The 19,199-nt window shown below is 36.1% G+C and overlaps 2 protein-coding genes across 3 annotated transcripts; one reads left to right on the plus strand and one right to left on the minus strand.

The window, feature by feature from the left end:
* Nucleotides 1-656: 656 nt before the first annotated feature.
* LOC137807666 (kinesin-like protein KIN-8A) lies at nt 657-5,214 on the plus strand. Of its 2 annotated transcripts, none has more exons than XM_068608413.2 (7): nt 657-1,695; nt 2,269-2,542; nt 2,747-2,797; nt 2,905-2,997; nt 3,277-3,642; nt 3,749-4,432; nt 4,804-5,214. In XM_068608413.2, the coding sequence occupies exons 1-7, from the start codon at nt 1,034-1,036 to the stop codon at nt 4,834-4,836; spliced, it is 2,163 nt and encodes a 720-aa protein (XP_068464514.1). In that variant the 5' UTR covers nt 657-1,033; the 3' UTR covers nt 4,837-5,214. The 2 variants fall into 2 exon arrangements, with proteins under 2 accessions (XP_068464514.1, XP_090155603.1); XM_090299477.1 differs by lacking the exon at nt 657-1,695 and adding an exon at nt 2,029-2,168.
* Nucleotides 5,215-17,169: 11,955 nt separating this feature from the next.
* Nucleotides 17,170-19,170, minus strand: LOC137807667 (MIZU-KUSSEI-like protein (Protein of unknown function, DUF617)). Its single transcript, XM_068608414.1, has one exon. It carries the CDS (start codon nt 18,348-18,350, stop codon nt 17,550-17,552), a length of 801 nt encoding a protein of 266 aa, XP_068464515.1. The 5' UTR covers nt 18,351-19,170; the 3' UTR covers nt 17,170-17,549.
* Between the last annotated feature and the right edge of the window lie 29 nt (nt 19,171-19,199).

Raw genomic sequence — 19,199 nt, forward strand, 5'->3', positions numbered from 1 at the left:
GTGAAATATTCTTTTGAATTATGATTGAAAGTGAATGAAGAACAGTAATTTAATAAACTCTTTAGAACAAACTTATGACTTTTTTAAAGAATTATGATTTTCTTCATAATTTATTCACATTCCTCCCAGAGTTAGGTGGAAAGTTTGTAGCACCATATTAATTTAAATTTGTATTTAATTTTAATTCATATAAAATAAATAAAATGAAAAGTTTGTAGTTAAGTTCCAAAAGTTCAATAGTTTCACATAGTGAAAATATATATTATTTAATTTCATAGTATCATTAATGTTTTTAGAATTCAACATTTATGTGATATAGTTTTGAATATTAAATTGGCCATTTATGAAAAAGTGGAATTCCCGTGAAGTAGGATATTTCAAAACGGACCACACCTAACTCAATATGTAACCGTTTTAATGAACTGACATGACCGTTACATGGTACCTTTGATACGTTTTTTTGAACTATCATTCAAATTTTTCCCTACCCCACTTTTTTTTTTATTTAAAAAATAGTCAACTTTATTCTTATACACCAATTTAATACCAAAAATTATATATTTCTAATATTAGTATGAAATTTTAAATAAATCTTTGAAGTTTTCGGAAGATTCTATTGAGTTTCTAAAATTAACTCCCTTTTTTTGTTTTAACCTACATTTATGTTTGAGAATTGACTTAAAATTTTAATTGTAGAAGCTTAAATAAAATTAAAACACTTGAAAACATCAGTTATTTTTTAGTTGTAGAAATTAATAAGATAATAAAATCAAATTTAAAAATTAAATTAAACATTTATTTTTACTGAATCCAATTTCACCTCTCTCAGAGTCGTCCATCTCCCTCCCAAACCAACGTCTCAGATTGAATTCCCCAAAATCAAATTCCAAATTGCACACAGCACAACACTGTTCCTTCTTCTTCTTCTTCTTCTTCTTCTTCCTACTGAGTGAGTGAGCTTAATTTCTGCACTACTCTCGCGAATCTGAATCGTTCCGAGCACACATGTGTAGGTAGTGACGAGAATCCGAGAATGCCAGTTTCAACACGGTCCCAGATAAACGGGGAAGCCGAACCCAACCCATTGACGGCGACGCGGCTGAGAAACCCGCACCATGGACTGAAGGAGAAGCTCAAAACACTGACCCTGTTGTACGAGCAACAGAAGCAAGCCTCCGCGTCTCTAAAGAATGCGTCTCTCAGGTTCCCTGAGAAGACGGTCATGCGAGAGAACGCAATGCCCAACACCATGGTCACAAGAACCTTCGTGCTGCCCCAACCCCCCTCAAACGACGATGACGCCAAGGAAAACGCCATCATAGGCGTAGATCGCATTGTCGGGTTTTCTTGTCCCAGAAAAACGACAACGAATAATAATGTTTCGGTTTCATGTTCTGCCACGGTGGCGCGGAAGCTCTCGATGCAGGAACCGGAGAGAGTGGATGCGGTTTCAGAGAAGCAAGGGAAAGTGGGGAGCAGGATCATGGTTTTCGTGAGGCTGAGACCCATGAATACGAAGGAGAAGGAAGCGGGTTCACGGTGCTGTGTCAGAGTTGTTAATCGCCGTGATGTTTACCTCACGGAATTTGCCAACGAAAACGATTATCTCAGACTCAATAGGCTTCGTGGACGCCACCTTACCTTTGACGCTGCCTTTCCAGATTCCGCTTCTCAGCAAGAAGTTTATTCCACCTCGTGAGTTCCTCACAAGTCATAACCATTCTTGTTTTTTGAATTGTTTACATGCTTGCTATCTTTTTAGACTTTTTGCAACCTGGTAGTGAAACTGAAGTGCATAAGTTATGGAAAAACCTTGTTCATTGTTTATTGTGTAGGTACTTGCAGAAAAAATTATCTAAACAAGTTTTCATATCATCGTGGAAAATGTGTAGATGAAAAATTGTTTACAACACTGTGAATTAACTAGTGTAGAGTTGTTTTAGCTTATTAAAGTATCTTTGACTTTGTGTTTTGTTTCGAGTTTAGGGAATCCAGTATTAGATATCTCGATTTGGAAGGAAATTGTGTTTTCTACAGTGGTTCTCGTGCTTTGTTGGAGTTTTGGGTATGCAGTACTAGATATCTCGAATTGGAAGGATAACTTTGTTTCCTATAGTGGTCCAACTCAGCTAAAATAGAATCATCTCACAGAGGGTAGCTGTGGTGTGGTGTGTACAAAATCAAAACATTGTTTACCACAAGGTTGCTTGTACAACTTGCTTCATACTTTCACTTCATTGTTAGTGACGGTTGAATTTGATTTTTCAGGACTTCAGAGCTTGTGGAAGCAGTTTTGCAAGGGAGGAATGGGTCCGTTTTTTGTTATGGTGCAACTGGAGCTGGAAAGACTTACACAATGCTTGGGACGGTGGAGAATCCTGGGGTTATGGTTTTGGCTATTAAGGATCTTTTCAGTAAAATCAGGCAGCGGAGTTGTGATGGAAACCATGTGGTTCATTTGTCCTATCTTGAGGTTTATAATGAAACTGTCAGGGACTTGCTTTCACCTGGAAGACCTTTAGTTCTTAGAGAAGATAAACAGGTGCCCTTTTTTAGTTCTCCAAGTTGAGTTGTTGATGTGTAGATGGTTCATGCCATTGCTTGTGTTAATCTGTTTACAGATTAGTATTTACTAGTATGTGATAAGTTTTTTATAGTCTATAACATTGAAAGGTCGTGTTTGCCTTGTGTTTAAATTGTGCTTGAAAGATAGCTGATTATACTTTGCTCAAATTGTGTTGTGTAGGGGATTGTGGCAGCAGGTCTTACACAATATAGGGCGTATTCAACAGATGAAGTAATGTTCTTATTTATCCTTTTTGGAAGAACTTTAGACAGTTGTTTCAAGTTAAAATGGAACCTTTGTTTAGCATTATTAACTTTTCTTTTATCCTGTTGCTTCAGGTGATGGCATTGCTTCAACAAGGAAATCAGAACCGAACCACAGAACCAACACGTGCAAATGAAACATCTTCCCGTTCACATGCAATTTTGCAGGTAATCCGTCATGGTTTTTGAGGAAAAGGTGAAGAATCCATTTAATGTTTGGATAAAACATAAGTGCACAACCTTAAGTATTTTTATACTATTTTTCAATTAAAAAATAGAGTTTTACCTTGATAATATGTGAAATATTGTTATTAAGCTAAGTGAAACGCTAAATCTGATTAGAGAATGGTACTATAATTATGGTTCTGCACCGCCGTTTTTAATCCTTTATGTATTCTGTGACAGGTTATTCACACTAACCCAATGCACCTTATTTGTTATATCTAGGTTGTGGTGGAATACCGAGTTAGAGATGCCGCAATGAATATTATTAACCGAGTGGGTAAGCTCTCATTAATTGATCTTGCAGGGTCTGAGAGAGCTCTCGCTACGGATCAAAGAACACTTAGATCCCTTGAGGGTGCCAATATAAACCGGTCTCTTCTTGCACTAAGCAGCTGTATTAATGCTCTAGTTGAAGGCAAGAAACATATACCATATAGAAACTCAAAACTCACTCAGCTTCTTAAGGATTCACTAGGAGGAACTTGTAACACTGTCATGATTGCAAACATAAGTCCAAGTAACTTCTCATTTGGTGAAACTCAGAATACAGTTCATTGGGCTGATAGAGCCAAGGAGATTCGATTGAAGGTTGAAACCCTCAACCCTTTCAAACTAATGATTATCCAAATGTTGAGACATAAACGTGACATTTTTGTGATGAAATTTAATAATGTAATCTGTTATGTGTGGACAGGTAAGCGATGCAATTGAGGATCAATTGCCAGTGCCTGCGATAGAAACTGACCAAGCCAAGCTGGTACTTGAGCTGCAAAAGGAGAATCGTGACTTAAGAGTACAACTGGTTCAACATCAGCAGAAGTTGTTGACTCTCGGAGCACAATCCTTGGCTTCACATTCCTCCCCAACACCACCTTCAGCTGAACCTCTTTCCAGTCCTCCATCTTCTGCCCAACCAATTGAAAAACGAAGGAGTAGATCCTCTTTCTTGGCTGGAACTTGTTTCACTCCAGAAACCAAGAAGAAGGGAGCTGAACTAGCCATCAAGACACTTCAACGGACTGTGAAAACACTAGAGGCAGAGATTGAGAGAATGAAGAAGGATCACAGATTGCAGCTAAAGCAAAAAGATGATATTATTCGCGAGCTTTCACAGAACGGTGGCAGACAAACATTAACAGCTGGGGAAGCGGGGAAGGGAGTGGTGACTAGGTCTAGCCTACGGCCAAAGGAACCAAACAATAGTGAGATAAAGAGTCCAAGTCAACGTTTTAGATCACCAGCCCCCACTGCCAAGAAACGATCGTTTTGGGACATAACCACAAATAATAGTCCATCAGTTACCACATTAAATGGTCGAAAAACTAGAAGTCATGTCCTTGCTGAACCTACTGCACCTCCTCCATCCATGCTTCTTCAGGTACAGTGCTTCTCCCCTCCTTGCTCCTTTCTCTTTTAACATGCATATAGCAACTTCGTTAGAATTATTTACATTAATACTAGGATTTAAGCAACAAGAAAATTACGATATACCTTGTACCTCTTCAAGTCTAAGAATGTGATTTGATTGATTACGAAAGTGTACAAGTTTGTTTATGTCAAGAATATGATTTTCTCCTACTCTATACAAACTTGTTTGTTGAGTAGAGAAGGATCCTGACTAGGTCCTGTATTATAGGATTTGAGGGTAATAAACTAATTTTAACACGACGAGTTCACTGATCAAAATTATTAGTCCAAATTAATCCAGATAATTCCAACCAACTTATCAATGTTTCTTGTTTGTTTCAGCCTGGTTTTGCTCGTCAAAAAGCCAATATTTAAGTGATTTTTATGAGCCAGTGGAAAGGAAGTTGCCAGAGCACAGTGAAGTACTACAGTATCATATAGAGAGAGAAAGATAATTGCACGTTTATATGCTTCCTCTCCTTTGTGACCATCTTTTTATGTACTCCAAGGACGATTGAGTAGGCAGCTGCAGACTCAAGCATCTTTATACGTGCTTTTTCATTCACAGCCTCCATCTCCCCACATCAATTTCATTATTGCAGGCTATTAAAGCTTATGGAGAAAACTCCAAAATCTTTAATCATACATGTACAATTCATTGTTTTTTCAATCTAGACGCACCTATATTCTTGTACGAATTTGTCTATGGGCCGGTGATGCTCCTTAAATGAATTTGTTTAGGCTTCATGTTTCCATGTTCTTCTGCCTTGGAGCTTTTTGGTCGACTCTTGTGAAGGTGTGTTGACATCTCACATCGGTAGGGTCCACATGGTTAAAGTATCTTGTAATGATTTGGGCAATCACATCCTTTTCAACTAGTTTTTAAAGTTGGATGTGTACAAAATTTGTTCTTAGTTGTACATAGAATTTTCTTTATTATAATGATAAAGAATGAAGATGCAGAACTTGTATGAGAGTCCACAATGAGATATATGTGATACTCACCTTGTTTAAAAACTTATCTTTATGATACCTTACCATTTACATGCCCAAGGTATTATTCTGTTTAGAAAAAACATAGACACCCTTTAAAACATGAACATTAATCCAACACTTGTTTAATAATATATTATAAGTCACGTCATTAGGTGTTTTTACTTCTTGGATGTATGTATATCAACACTCGTTGATTTATGGAGGATGAAAAGAGAGAAGAGGGAAGAGAAATCATTTAAAAAAATGATAAAATCATCCATCAATTTCTTTATTTAACAAACTAATATATAGTTTTTATATAGTAAATATAGAGATAGTTTTTTCTGAAGTATTATTTTTTAAATTATCCAATTAAACTCGAGCTCATATTAGATCCATTTAGTTCCTCTGTTACATTGCAAGTCGCACCTTTCTATCTCTATGTGCATCAACCTGACTCTTTAGAACTACAATTTGCAGTATGGGATGAGTGTTGACGAGACTGAGAGGTTGGATCTTAAGGAGAGGATAGGAAGAGTGGTTGAGGGTGTGACCATTGCTGTGGCAAAAGATAGTGACTTTGTGGTGGAGGAGGTTGAGGGGTTTATGCATTAGCATAATGTTAGGAGTGATGAGTGCAAAGACCGATGAAGATAACATCAATGGTTCGTAAGTCAAATGAGTTAAGTTATAATTAAATAATTGTGTTTGAGTTGTTATATTTTAGAGTAGAAAGAATTATACCTTGACTACCTGCTATAACTTTTAACCTAATTGTAAACACATGATAGGTTAACTGGTATCAAAATTAATATCAGTAGTTTGATTATCAATAGGTAATTGTTACGGGAGAGATTGTTGTAGATGATATCAATTGTCTTTTAACATAAGTCAAGTGAGTCAAGTCACAATTCATTGTTCTATATTGAAAGTCTTCATGATAAGAATTTCAAACGAATGTATTTTGTTGTGGTAAATATTACCGGACAAAATCATTATTAGACTTAATTACAGGAATATAATCACTATTAATGAGTCTATAATTATACTTAATTATAGGAATATAATCACTATTAATGGGTCTATAATTAGTCTTAATTACAGATGTTATGTTAGAAAAAGAATATGTACGGTTCTAATGCTATGGTTATATATATGTATCATTGCTATAGATGAAAGACAGATTGAATAAAATAGAAAATATTCTTTCATGGTATCAGATCAAAACTCTGATACCCGACAAACACAAAGCAAAGGCAACGGTGCACAACCATGGCAGATGCACCAGAAAAGAATAATGCCAACAAAGCAGAGCACGAAGGAGGAGGTGCTAAGAAGACCTACTCGCCATATGATATCAACGCGAGTGACAATCCCGGAAACATAATCACGCAAGTCCAATTGCATGGAGAAAATTACGACGAATGGGCAAGAGCAGTAAAGATCTCGCTTCATGCCCGGAGAAAATGGGGCTTCATTGATGGAACACATATCCAACCAGAGGATGAGGCACCCGACCTTGAAGATTGGTGGACCGTGCAGTCCATGATTGTCTCTTGGATTCTAAACACCATTGAACCAAGCTTACGATCCACAGTGCTGAGACTGCACATAACTTGTGGGAAGACATTAAAGAAAGATTCTCGGTCGTGAATGGACCTAGAATTCAACAACTAAGGTCGGACTTGTCAAGATGCAAGCAGGAGGGAATGGTGGTGGCAACTTACTTTGGAAAATTGAAGGTCCTTTGGGATGAGCTTGCTAACAGTGACAAAATCCATCTTGTACGTGTGGTGGATGCAAGTGTGGGATTGGTGCTCAGTTGGAAAAACGAAGGGAGGAGGAGAAGGTTCATCAACTCCTTATGGGGTTGGATGACGCAAGCTAGGGGACAGTAAGATCAAACATTCTGACCTCAGACCCATTGCCGTCTCTGAACCGCGTATATGCTATGTTGGTACAAGAAGAAAGAGTGAGAATGATGGCCAAATCAACGGAAGAAAGGAGGTTGGTCGTGGGTCTCGCGATGCAGGCCAACTACAAAGAAAAAGGGCGTGGAGATATGGTAGAAAAATTAATGACGTGCAGTCATTGCGGTAAAAATGGTCACGACATGAAGGGATGCTTCCAATTGATCGGATATCCCGAATGGTGGGGTGACAGACCAAAAAGTGAAGGCAAATGGAACGGCAGGGGACGCCAAGGGATGCGAAACAAAGGTAACCCGACACGTGCAAATGTGGCACACGCTAGTGGAAGCAACAGTCAAGCCAACAATGACGACAAGAAACTTGAGATGGCAAGTCTATGAACAATGGAAGGTACTGGTTGATATGATCAGCAAACAAAAATCAAATGAATCAGAGAAAATGACTGGTAAGAGCATTTGGGATTTGTGGATTATTGACAGTGGGGCATCAAACCATATGACCGGGTCACTGGAAAATTTGGGTGAAAAGGAAACTATACAAGGGTGCCCCGTAGGGTTACCCGATGGTGAACGTGTTCTAGCTTGCGAACAGGGAACAGTGACTCTTGAAGAAGGACTTGAATTGAAAAATGTCCTTTATGTTCCCAAATTAAAATGCAATTTACTTTCAGTACCTCAATTGACGGATGAAGAAAATTGTGTTGTAACATTCACTGATAAATTGTGTATTATACAGGACCGCACTTCGAGGACGCTGATTGGAGCAGGTGAACGGAAAGATGGGCTTTATTGGTATCGTGGGGTACGGAAGACTCAAGCATGTCATGTCAAGATGGAAAATCAACTAGCATTTTGGCACCAAAGATTAGGACATCCGTCATTTAAGATTGTGCAAATGCTTCCTGATATAAGTGGGAAATGTACTCGTGATGAGTTGAATAAAGTTTGTGAAGTTTGTGAAAAATCGAAACAAACGAGAGATAAGTTTTTCTTAAGTGCGCATCAAGCTTTGAATATTTTTGATTTAATTCATTGTGACTTATGGGGTCCTTATAAAACTCCTTCATCCTGTGGTGCTTCATATTTTTTAACAATTGTGGATGATTGTTCACGGGCAGTTTGGATCTATTTGTTAAAAGAAAAAACAGAGGTATCAGTGACTTTGAAAAAAAATTTCACACTCGTTGAGAGGCAATACAACAAATGTGTTAAAATGGTTCGCTCTAACAATGGAACCGAATTCATGTATCTAAAACAATATTTCATTCAACAAGGTATCCTTCACCAAACTTCCTGTGTCGGGACCCCGCAACAAAATGGACGCGTCGAACGCAAGCATCAGCATATTCTGAATGTTGCTCGGTCATTACGGTTTCAAGGCAATCTTCCCATTAAATTTTGGGGGGAATGCGTTTTGACTGCAGGCTACTTAATCAATCTCACACCATCCTCCATTCTAAAAGGAAAAACCCCTTATGAAGTGATCCATGGATGTGTACCCAGTTACGCGCACTTACGAGTATTTGGTTCATTATGTTATGCTCATAATCAAAATAGACAGCAGGATAAATTTGATAGTCGTAGCCGAAAATGTGTGTTTGTCGGGTATCCATATGGCCAAAAAGGATGGAAATTATTTGATTTGGAAACAGAAACTTTCTTTGTCTCTCGTGATGTACATTTTTTCGAAAATAAATTTCCATATTTTGAAGCCAAAAAGATGGACACTGCACCACCATTGCAAAACCCAATTATTGCCAACTCTTTAGAAACTGGAACGGACCCACATTTTCTTCATGAAGTTGCCTCCTCAAACCTAGATGAATGCATCGTCAACCAACCCATTGCATCTCCCATCCCAGCCAAGGAGGATGCTACCCTCACAGATGACTTTGACCACACTATCAACGACTCTGATCCGTGTATAGAAGCCTCGACGCTACCCGCGGATCCACCGTCGCGTCCGACGGAGACGGCGCCGTCGGTTTCTTCACCACCGCTGACGGCCGCGGTTCCCCTTGGGCGAGGGCATCGCGCGAAGCTGCCTTCCGTACGGTTACGCGATTTTGTCGCAGCCACCACGATACCGTCAAGCCCCTCTGTTCCGTCACCTCCTTCAACAGAATCCTCAGGTGTTTCGTATCCTATACATGATTTTGTGAATTGTGATTCCTTTTCTAAACATCATCAAAGTTTTCTTGCCTCTTTACACACCGAGCAGGAACCCCTGTTCTTTTCTCAAGCGGTCCGAGAACCCTCGAACTGAATGACACCTGGAAACTCACCGCTCTCCCTCCTGGAAAGAAGGCACTTGGGTGTAAATGGATCTACAAAATCAAATACAACTCGGATGGAACAATTGAAAGATTCAAGGCTCGATTGATAATTCTTGGCAATCATCAAGTGGAGGGTTTCGATTACAACGAGACCTTTTCTCCTGTCGTAAAGACGGTAACCATTCGCACAACTCTAGCAGTAGCAGCCGCAAAAGATTGGGAGCTTCATCAGATGCACGTTCACAATGCGTTTCTCCATGGTGATCTTGATGATGAGGTTTATATGAAACTCCCTCCTGGCTTCCAAGAATCTCAACCAGGGGCAGTGTGCAAGCTTCAAAAGTCTCTATATGACCTCCGACAGGCCCCCAGGTGTTGGTTTGCTAAACTATCTTCTTCTCTCACTCGTTACGGCTTCCAACAATCCCCGAAGGATCATTCCCTGTTTACTCTCAATAATAATGACATACAGTTGGTTGTGCTAGTCTACGTTGATGATCTTGTGATTGCAGGGAATAATGGTACTGTCATCCAATGTTTTAAAGGCTACTTAAATCAATGCTCTCATATGAAAGATTTAGGCCGCCTCAAGTACTTCCTGGGGGTTGAAGTTGCTTGCTCCCCCAACGGAATCTTCCTTTGTCAGAGGAAATATGCCTTAGATATCATTACTGAAGTCGGATTGTTGGGTGCGAAGCCCGCCACTACACCATGTGAAGAAAATCACAAATTGAGCTCCGCTACTGGTTCTTTTCTTTCTGACCCGGCTACTTATCATAGACTTGTTGGGAGGTTAATTTATTTGTGTTTCACTCGACCTGACCTTGCCTACAGTGTCCAAACTTTATCTCAATTTATGCAAAATCCACGCTCCGAGCATTGGCAAGCTGCTCTTCGTGTTGTTCGATATTTAAAGGGGCATCCTGGACAAGGAATACTCCTACCTCGAGAGAACAACTTACAACTCTTTGGGTGGTGTGATTCTGATTGGGCAAGTTGTCCACTGACACGGAAATCTCTCACCGGATGGTTTCTGCCTCCTCTGCTGAGGCTGAATATCGATCAATGGCTAAGACCACCCGAGAATTAAAGTGGATTAAAGACATTCTCGCTTCTCTACATGTTCCTCATCCTGACCCAATTCGTCTTTATTGTGATAGTCAAGCAACACTTCATTGCTAAAAACCCGGTCTTCCACGAACGCACCAAACACATTGAAGTTGACTGCCACCTTGTTCGAGATGAAATCATTCACAAACACCTTCTTACATCCTATGTGCCCACACATACACAACTAGCTGACCTTTTCACCAAAGCTCTCGGTGCTAAAAATTTTGGAGCCATCTTGGTCAAGTTGGGCATTCAAGACTTACATGCTCCAACTTGAGGGAATATTACCGGACAAAATCATTATTAGACTTAATTAGAGATGTTATGTTAGAAAAAGAATCTGTACGGTTCTGTACGGTTTTAATGCTATGGTTATATATATATATATATATATATATATATATATATCTTTGCTATAGATGAAAGACAAATTGAATAAAACAAAAAATATTCTTTCAGTAAACAACGACATAAGTAAGGGTTACTGTTAAAAAAATTAAGTAATGGAACCTCACAAAATTATCATCACAAACAATGTATAAATAAGAGTTATCACTAAGACTCACAAAATCATTATCTTTAAGATTTTGAATTACAATTCATGATTTAATGGTGTGAAATCATTTAATAAAACTTCTCAAAGAAATCTAACCAAATCTAACAAAGAATATTTCAAAAATTTGAGAGACATAAGAGGTCAGAAATTCACATTTTAAAGTAATTTAGTAAATAAAAAGAATATTTCAAAAATTTAAGAGACATAAGAGGTCAGAAATTCACATTTTTAACTCCATATAAACAATTTAAAAGTTCTAATTTAGTAAATAAAATAGAGAGAAAATTTACTTATGTATTTATTTTAAAAGGGTATATTCCAAAAGAAAAGAAAAATTCAACCTGCTTCTCTACCAAACAGAACATAATGTGAGTAATTTTCTAATATATACTAGTTTTTTTGCAGATGAGTAAAATCATTATGTCGAGAAATAAAGACTTGGAACTTATTATATAACTACAAAAAACAAGCCATGTAATACCACTTTATCATCAAGAACATATACATATGTGGCAAAGGATAATTAGATTATTCTTTTATGATCAAGCTTTTCTATTATGAAAAAAAATAAAAATTAAAGAAAAAACAAGATGTTAACATATGAATTTTGGTTTAATTTTTCATATTTTTATATTTTATTTTAATAATATTTTTTTATACTATTGTAAATATTATTGTTACTTGATATATCAGAGATATCAGGTTAAATAATAATACCTGAAGGTTTTTATTTAAAAAAAAATATAAAGAAAACTCAAAAATTGTATTTGTAAAATATGAAAAAAAACTTAAATAATTGTATTTGTAAAATATGAAAAAAAACTCAAATAATTGTATTTGTCAGTTGTTCACACATCCCTAACATCAATTGATTGTTTGTTTAAGCACCAATGCTTATACATTTTCAAATAAATAAATAAATGTTTTTATAAAAATATATATCTCACTTATTTAGTTTATGAAATGCAAGGATTTGGAAGTCCCACTTAGCCCCATCTCACACACATCAATGGCATTGCAAAATGATTATGATTTTACAGTCGGATATTAACACTATTTGTATACATTATTAAGACTTAAACACCTAATAATCTTTAATGATAATAATAATAATAATGAGTGATAAAGGAAGGGAAGTTAGATAAAACCAACGTGTAGTTATGGCTCATATGTCCCTCAAATCAATTGGGATTGGGTTGGTGAATGTTAAAGGCAATTAGTTAGGAAAAGACAATATAATAGATATTAGGTAAGTTAGCTTCACATTCATAATCCAAAAAGGACAATGGCCTCAATTTCTTCTATCAAACCATACACTTAAAAAAAAGTAATATACATAAAATAATTTGCAATTTTGTAGCATAAATTACGTTAATATGACATTATTATTTTATTCACAAAGTAAACACATGTAATTTTTTTGAATTAGATATTTTTTTTTATTATTATAACGCAAAATTAATTTTATTATTAGTCCAAATTTTAAATTTCATGAGTAATAAATAAATTATTAGAATGATTATTATTAATTTTTTTATATATATAACAAACGAAATCATAATGAAAATTATATTATTATATTATAATATATACATTAATAATAAATATTTTAATATTCTAGTTTACACTTAAAATTTATTTGTTACGTTAATAAAACTGAAAAGGATGCATTTCAATAATTTTTTTTTACTATAAGAAATTAATAAATTTAAAATTTGGATTAGAAGCGAAAATAATTTTCACGCCAAACTACATTAATTTTTCGTAAATGATATGTTCAACAAACTTTAAGTAAACATGGTCACTGTGATAATTTACTTAAACAAAAGTTGTTGATGAAACACGACTATTCGATATTAAAGCTAGTTTAATTTTCTTTATGAATTAATTATCTCATATTGAAGTAAATTTTTATTATTTTTCAATTTTGGTTTGAAATTTTGAATATATGCATAGTATCAAATTGAAGATATTTTTTTTGATTAATTTACTTTTGCAGTTTTTAGTCCTCATCCTTGAATCTTACAACTTCATAATCAATGCTGGAATGTGTGCAGGAAGAAATATTCGTATTTAACATCGAATCTTATTTTAAATTTATCTTTGAAGAAAAAATCTGTAAGAATTAATTAATAATGAAAGAGGTTCATGACTTTAAGTGAATTTGTATGGTAGAGAGAATTTGCAGAAATGGAGAAAAAATTAAAATAAACCAACTTTCCATTATAAATTTTATGTGAAAACATGTGCTATCTATTTTTTATGATAATAAAATTAGATATTATAACAATTACTAAAGAGTAATTATAAAATAATTATTTTTTATTAAATTTATAATGTTATAGTTATAAAGTATTTGATGATAGTTATTATTTATTATAAATAGTGTTTTATAAATAAGAAAATTAATAAAATGTTATACTGATCAGGTTAAAAAACAAAGAAAAATATGTATATTAAAAAGTAGTTACAAAACGGTTAGAAAAGGAGAGATATTCTTATTGAAGTTATAGATTTTTCAAGACAACTCTATTGTAATAACTCACATGAATTATTTTTATATAAAAAATATAAAATTTAAATATCACTATAATACATTGTTTTAAATTTTGTTTCCACATAAAAAAAATGTTAAAGAATTTCAAATAACTTATAGAAGAAAACACACCAGAAAACTTTTAATCAATTTGTTTCTTCGAATAACCAATTGAAAAACTGTACTTTTAACCAATTGAAAAAGCTAAAGTGTTTCTAAAACAAGTTAATAACACTTTTGAAAAACCTTCTAGTTATTTCAAAACAGTTTAACTCCTCCTGAAAAAGACTTTGTGTTTTTACCTTTCATCATATGCTTGAGATAAGAGATAGATCAAGACATCAAACACTAGGTTAAGCTACCTAGACACTTTATGAAACACCAAGACTACTTTTCAAGGTTTATGACTTCATCAACTTCTCTTCAAAACTGATGACTTCATCAAACATATTTAATTGGATAACTTGAGATATCCAACAATTGATATTTTATTTAAACATATAAATAAATATATGAATGTTGTTAATTACTTAAATATGTTTTTCTTACAAAAACAACATAGTTTCAAATTCATATTCTTCCTACAAATATGCTCTTTAGTGTCACTTTTGGTTGAGAAAGAAATTTACGGTTGAAGAGAGTAAATTTCAACATCCAAAATGAGTAAAGATTATAGGAAAATAAGAATTTATTAGAAAAATAGCATTCTACACGAGGTTGGTTTTCAGGATCTAAACATGTTGGGGGAGGTTATGAGATGTAACTAAATAGACTAATTCCACAAACATCATTGGATTAGTGGGCTTCCTAATCACCTTGTTCTCATAATCATGTGTAATCACTCTCCTAATGTTGGTGATTCGTGGTAAAGTATGTCCTAAACTTAATTAACCTCAAATCAACACTAAAATCGTTTTTTTTTTCACTTTACATATTTATATACAAATTAAATCTAAATAATTATTGTTAAATGTATGCTTGAAAGAAAGAAAGAGAACACTAACATTCATTCATGTAATTTGTTACACAAACTTATTGCACTGGAAGGTTTCGATAAATCGAGAAGCTGATTAACGAAATATCGACTCTTTAGCTTCTTGGACAAGTCAAACACGTCTTAACTTCGTAGTTATGAATCAAAAACTAACTAAAACACTAAAAATATGATTAAACGAGTATTAGACTTGCACTAATCCTAACACATAGAAAGGCCCACCAGAAAATTATAAATAGGAGGAAACCCCATGATAAAAGATAATGACTGTTTTAATCTTGAACTTGCAATGAGACTAACTTGACCGTCAGAGTGTTTTTGCAAATATCCATGAGAGAAGAGACTAAAATAGAAGACCAAAGAACTTGAAGGTTGAACAACTTGATAGGGATATTCCTCCTTATAATTTGTAAGATCACTTATCTTTGTTATTTGAATGAAATTTTGAGGTTTGATTAATCATGTTGGGAAATATGGTACTGTTCAAGTAGACCCCAAAACAGCACATATATAACCTGCAGGAAAATACGTGGTACTGCCCTGAAGGCATTATTTGAGGTGGTTGTTTTCCTAGGTACCATGTAAGTGTACGTGTGACCCTTTTGCTCACTTGATTTACATCAAGTGGTACCTATGATCGCTGAGTTTGTCACTCAAATTCAAACCTGGTAGGAGAAAAGTCTCTCTTGCCTGATCAAAAGAAAGCATACACATCATATCAATCTGAAGTGATTATTCAATTATAATTAGTCTATTTGACATGCAGCCCCACTTCTGTACACCAGGACATATCATACATACTTTCATTTGTCATATTGTAAAAAAATTAGTTAGCCAGTAAGCTTATAATTGGTCACTGGTAAGGACTGCATGTCCTACAATAGCAAATGTAAAAGACCAAACAATAGGATTTTGTAATGACCTATGGTTTTGTACCACACAATCTTAAGGCATTCTTCTAATCTGTAGTACTGTTTCTTTTGAATGTGGTGGGTTGAGGGAGATTTTGGTGCGTTAGTTTGAACAACAATAATAATGTAAATCTGTGGTTCAACTTTATGTGAAGCCACTAGCTTTATCCTTAGAAGAATGATGAGTAGATGATTAAAATAACCAAAAGGACTTTGGTTTCGGTGAAAGACTTCTTGAGAGTTTTATTTTGTCCTGGCTGTAAGCCACATATGTTCTTCATCTTCAATCTTTTCTCTCAAAGTTGCAGGGAAATAGTAGGATTTTTCGAAAGCCTGAAAACTAGGAAGGGAAAGGCAAAAGGAATTATCACTATTATGATCAAACACTCCGGGTAAAGGATTTTCCTCTGGGGATTAAATAAGAGTAGTAGCATTGAAGGTTGGGTCTAACAAAAAAAACTCTCTATAAAGATTCAAATTCTTAAGGAAAAATGTCTATATTTAGTGCTGAACTTATCTCAGATAAGATTGCCTCAAATAATAACGTGAGAACAAAAAAAAAAGGATAGTGGCCTTAAATGTTGACAGTAGTGGGCTAAGTCTACAGCTATCGACTAAAGCTGCACAAATTCCTATGAAAACAACCTGGTGAGTATGTTTCAGATTTGAATTAGGCCAACAAAAATAAAAGTAGTCAACAAGAGGGAAAGCAAATGATCGAGTGTATAAACAAAGGAAAAAAGTGAGGAGAAGATGGGGTCTGCTGTCAGATTGTTAGTATCTGAATATAAATTTTATTTTTTTATTTTTTTTAATTTTGCTTTTGATGACTTCTATGATTAGGCTTAGACATTAAGAAAAATTCTTGGGATCACTTCGCAAACAAAATTGTGCATAAAAAGCAATCATTGGAACAATATTAACTTTTTAGACCAAATACTGAAACTGTGTTGGGTTAAAAGAACATGCTGATAAAGAATCCAAACTAAACAGGGAAAAAAGAGCATAAGGAAACAAATGAAAGGGCACTCAAACCAAATAATAATGAAGTTATCATCCATGGAGAGAGGGGAGGAAGTGATATTCTCGTAAACAATCTTCCCTGTCTCTAAGCAAACCAGGTATCATTTACAGAATTTGAAAGCGTAGAACTGACATAGTAGTTTACAGTAAAATGTTAAACCAGATAGAGTAGCAGTGGTTTGTGAAATTTAATTTTAGAAGTCCAAGCAACCCTTCAACAATGGGGACCGAGTTAATCATCATGCAAATAAACACACAAGTAAAAAAATGAAAAAAGGAAGCGTGAAGGAGCACAGTACAAAAAAGGCAAGCCATCGAGTGGAATCAAATAAAACAACACTGCACCACGAAATTGCAAAAGCTAGTAAACCAAATAAAAATGGGAAGACAATGATGATTTGCATTAACCTTCGCCTCATATCACTAATTAAAGGATTGGAAACGATACTATACATATACACCTTTCATGATCCACCCCACCATCACCCTGTAAAGTATTGGTAACCCACAATTAATTTCCCACTTTCTGCCTTTACCCTACCCCTCTATCCTAGCCAAAAAAAAAAACTGAAACCCCACTTCTTCTTCCTGGTGGAAGAAGAGGGGGAAAAGGAGAAAAAAACAGAGAGAACTAAGAGACCATTTTCATGATTGAGGAGCTAGCTAAACAAGTAGTATAGGAATAGCCTAGTGTTTAACATCCAGAGAGAAGAAACTAAAAGGGAAAGAAAGTTAAGTATGATAATTGAAAGGGCTGGTAGTAGTAGTAACTAGTAACTAGACTCTAAGCAAATAAATACTGAGCTCAGGTGCTCCATTGCTGTCAGGATTCATCATGTAGAAGGCCTCAGAGTCTCTGGACCCAACAATTCTCTCAAACCTAGCCCTCATGTACATCACCTCCCCGTCACCTCCATCACTCTTATTACTCACTGGCAGAACACCTGCACCCATTGAAATTGGCTCCACGGCCTTGAGGATTTCCCAGTCTTTCGCTCCACATTCTCTTCTGGTGGCAAAGCCACACTTTTTGCCGTTGCAGTAGGTTCTCCACACGGACTCCTGAAGCAGCCTCAAGCTCTTCTTCTCTGACTCTTTGTCCTTGTCGCATTCCAGCGCGATTCGGACCAGCCCAGAAGCCATTTCACGAACCAAACCGGTTATGGGTGTGGCAAGCTCGATGACGAAAGCGGGTTGGGAAGTAGGGTCCTTCTGGAAGGCGAAGTGGACATGGCCGCGACGGTAGCCGAAGAGGGTGCCGACGACTCGAGAACCAAGGCCGAAAGGAAGGTTGGAGCGGTTCTTGCCGAAGACGGTGAGGACGGAGCGGAGCCTTGAGATTGCGACGGCCTGAAGCTTTTTTTTTTGCGAAGTGGCTGCAGGGCCTGGGAGTGGAACAGCCTTGTCATCTTTTTCTTGTTCTTCTTTTCCCTTTGTGTTTGTGTCTTCGTCTATGGTTTTGGGCATTGTTTCAGAGGTGGGGGGGACTTGGACGTCTTCATTTCCAACCTTGTTGGTCCAATGGAAATGCCTCTTGGAGGATGAGTCTTGAGGTTGAGGGGTTGAGGTTGTATCCATGACTAGTGTCTTCGTAAGAGAAAGGAAGAACAGGCTTTAAAAAGAAGGTCAGGTGGTAGACAGAGAGAGACGAGAGAGTATGAATCTGGTTTCTTCTTTTTACTGTTGGGGATAGATATGTTGGGCTTTTAGGTTTATTTAATTGTTTCTTTGTTATTCTGGCCATCTCCCCCCTTTCATATAGTGAGTGCAAGAGAATCCTGACAAAAGAAACATAACCAGTCCCACCAGCTGATATAGGAAATCAGAGAGAGACTGGGATAGAGTGCGCTTCAAATAGAAAAGAAAGGAATCTAAGGAGACAATGTGTTTGTTATTTCACTTTCTGGTGGGGTAGGGAGGGAGAGAGAAAGAGAGAGAGAGGCTTCGCCCTGTGCCATTGTGCTCGACTAAACTCTTTTGACTTGATGCCCAAAACGGTAAAAAGGATTAAAAAACCTAAAGCAAGAACAAACAAAACACAAAGCCATCACTGTTGAAACTCGACATGCACTTAGCACACTCTTCTGCACCATCTATGTCTTCTAGTGCAAAGGCGCACCATGGTGACATCAGGTTAACCATTACTGAATTCTCGTGGCTCATGTTGGCTACAGAGACTACATTACACGTATCAGCAAACTGACACCTCGTTCTAGGTTAGTCCCCTAAGCACTCAATCCTACTGCACTGTTATGAAAATTGACACTTAAGGTTTAGCTCTACATAATTAGACTTTGGTTGCTAGGTCTAGAGTTCATGAGCTAGTAAATTACACGAGAAAATTTGATGGGATATCCGTAAAGAAAAAGAATGACAGGGACACTGCTATTGTAGTATTGAAATGACATGACTCCGTTTACGGCAGTA

Source organism: Phaseolus vulgaris, chromosome 3, assembly GCF_051622355.1.
Source record: "Phaseolus vulgaris cultivar YP4 chromosome 3, ASM5162235v1, whole genome shotgun sequence".
In the NCBI taxonomy this organism is placed as follows: Eukaryota; Viridiplantae; Streptophyta; class Magnoliopsida; order Fabales; family Fabaceae; genus Phaseolus; species Phaseolus vulgaris.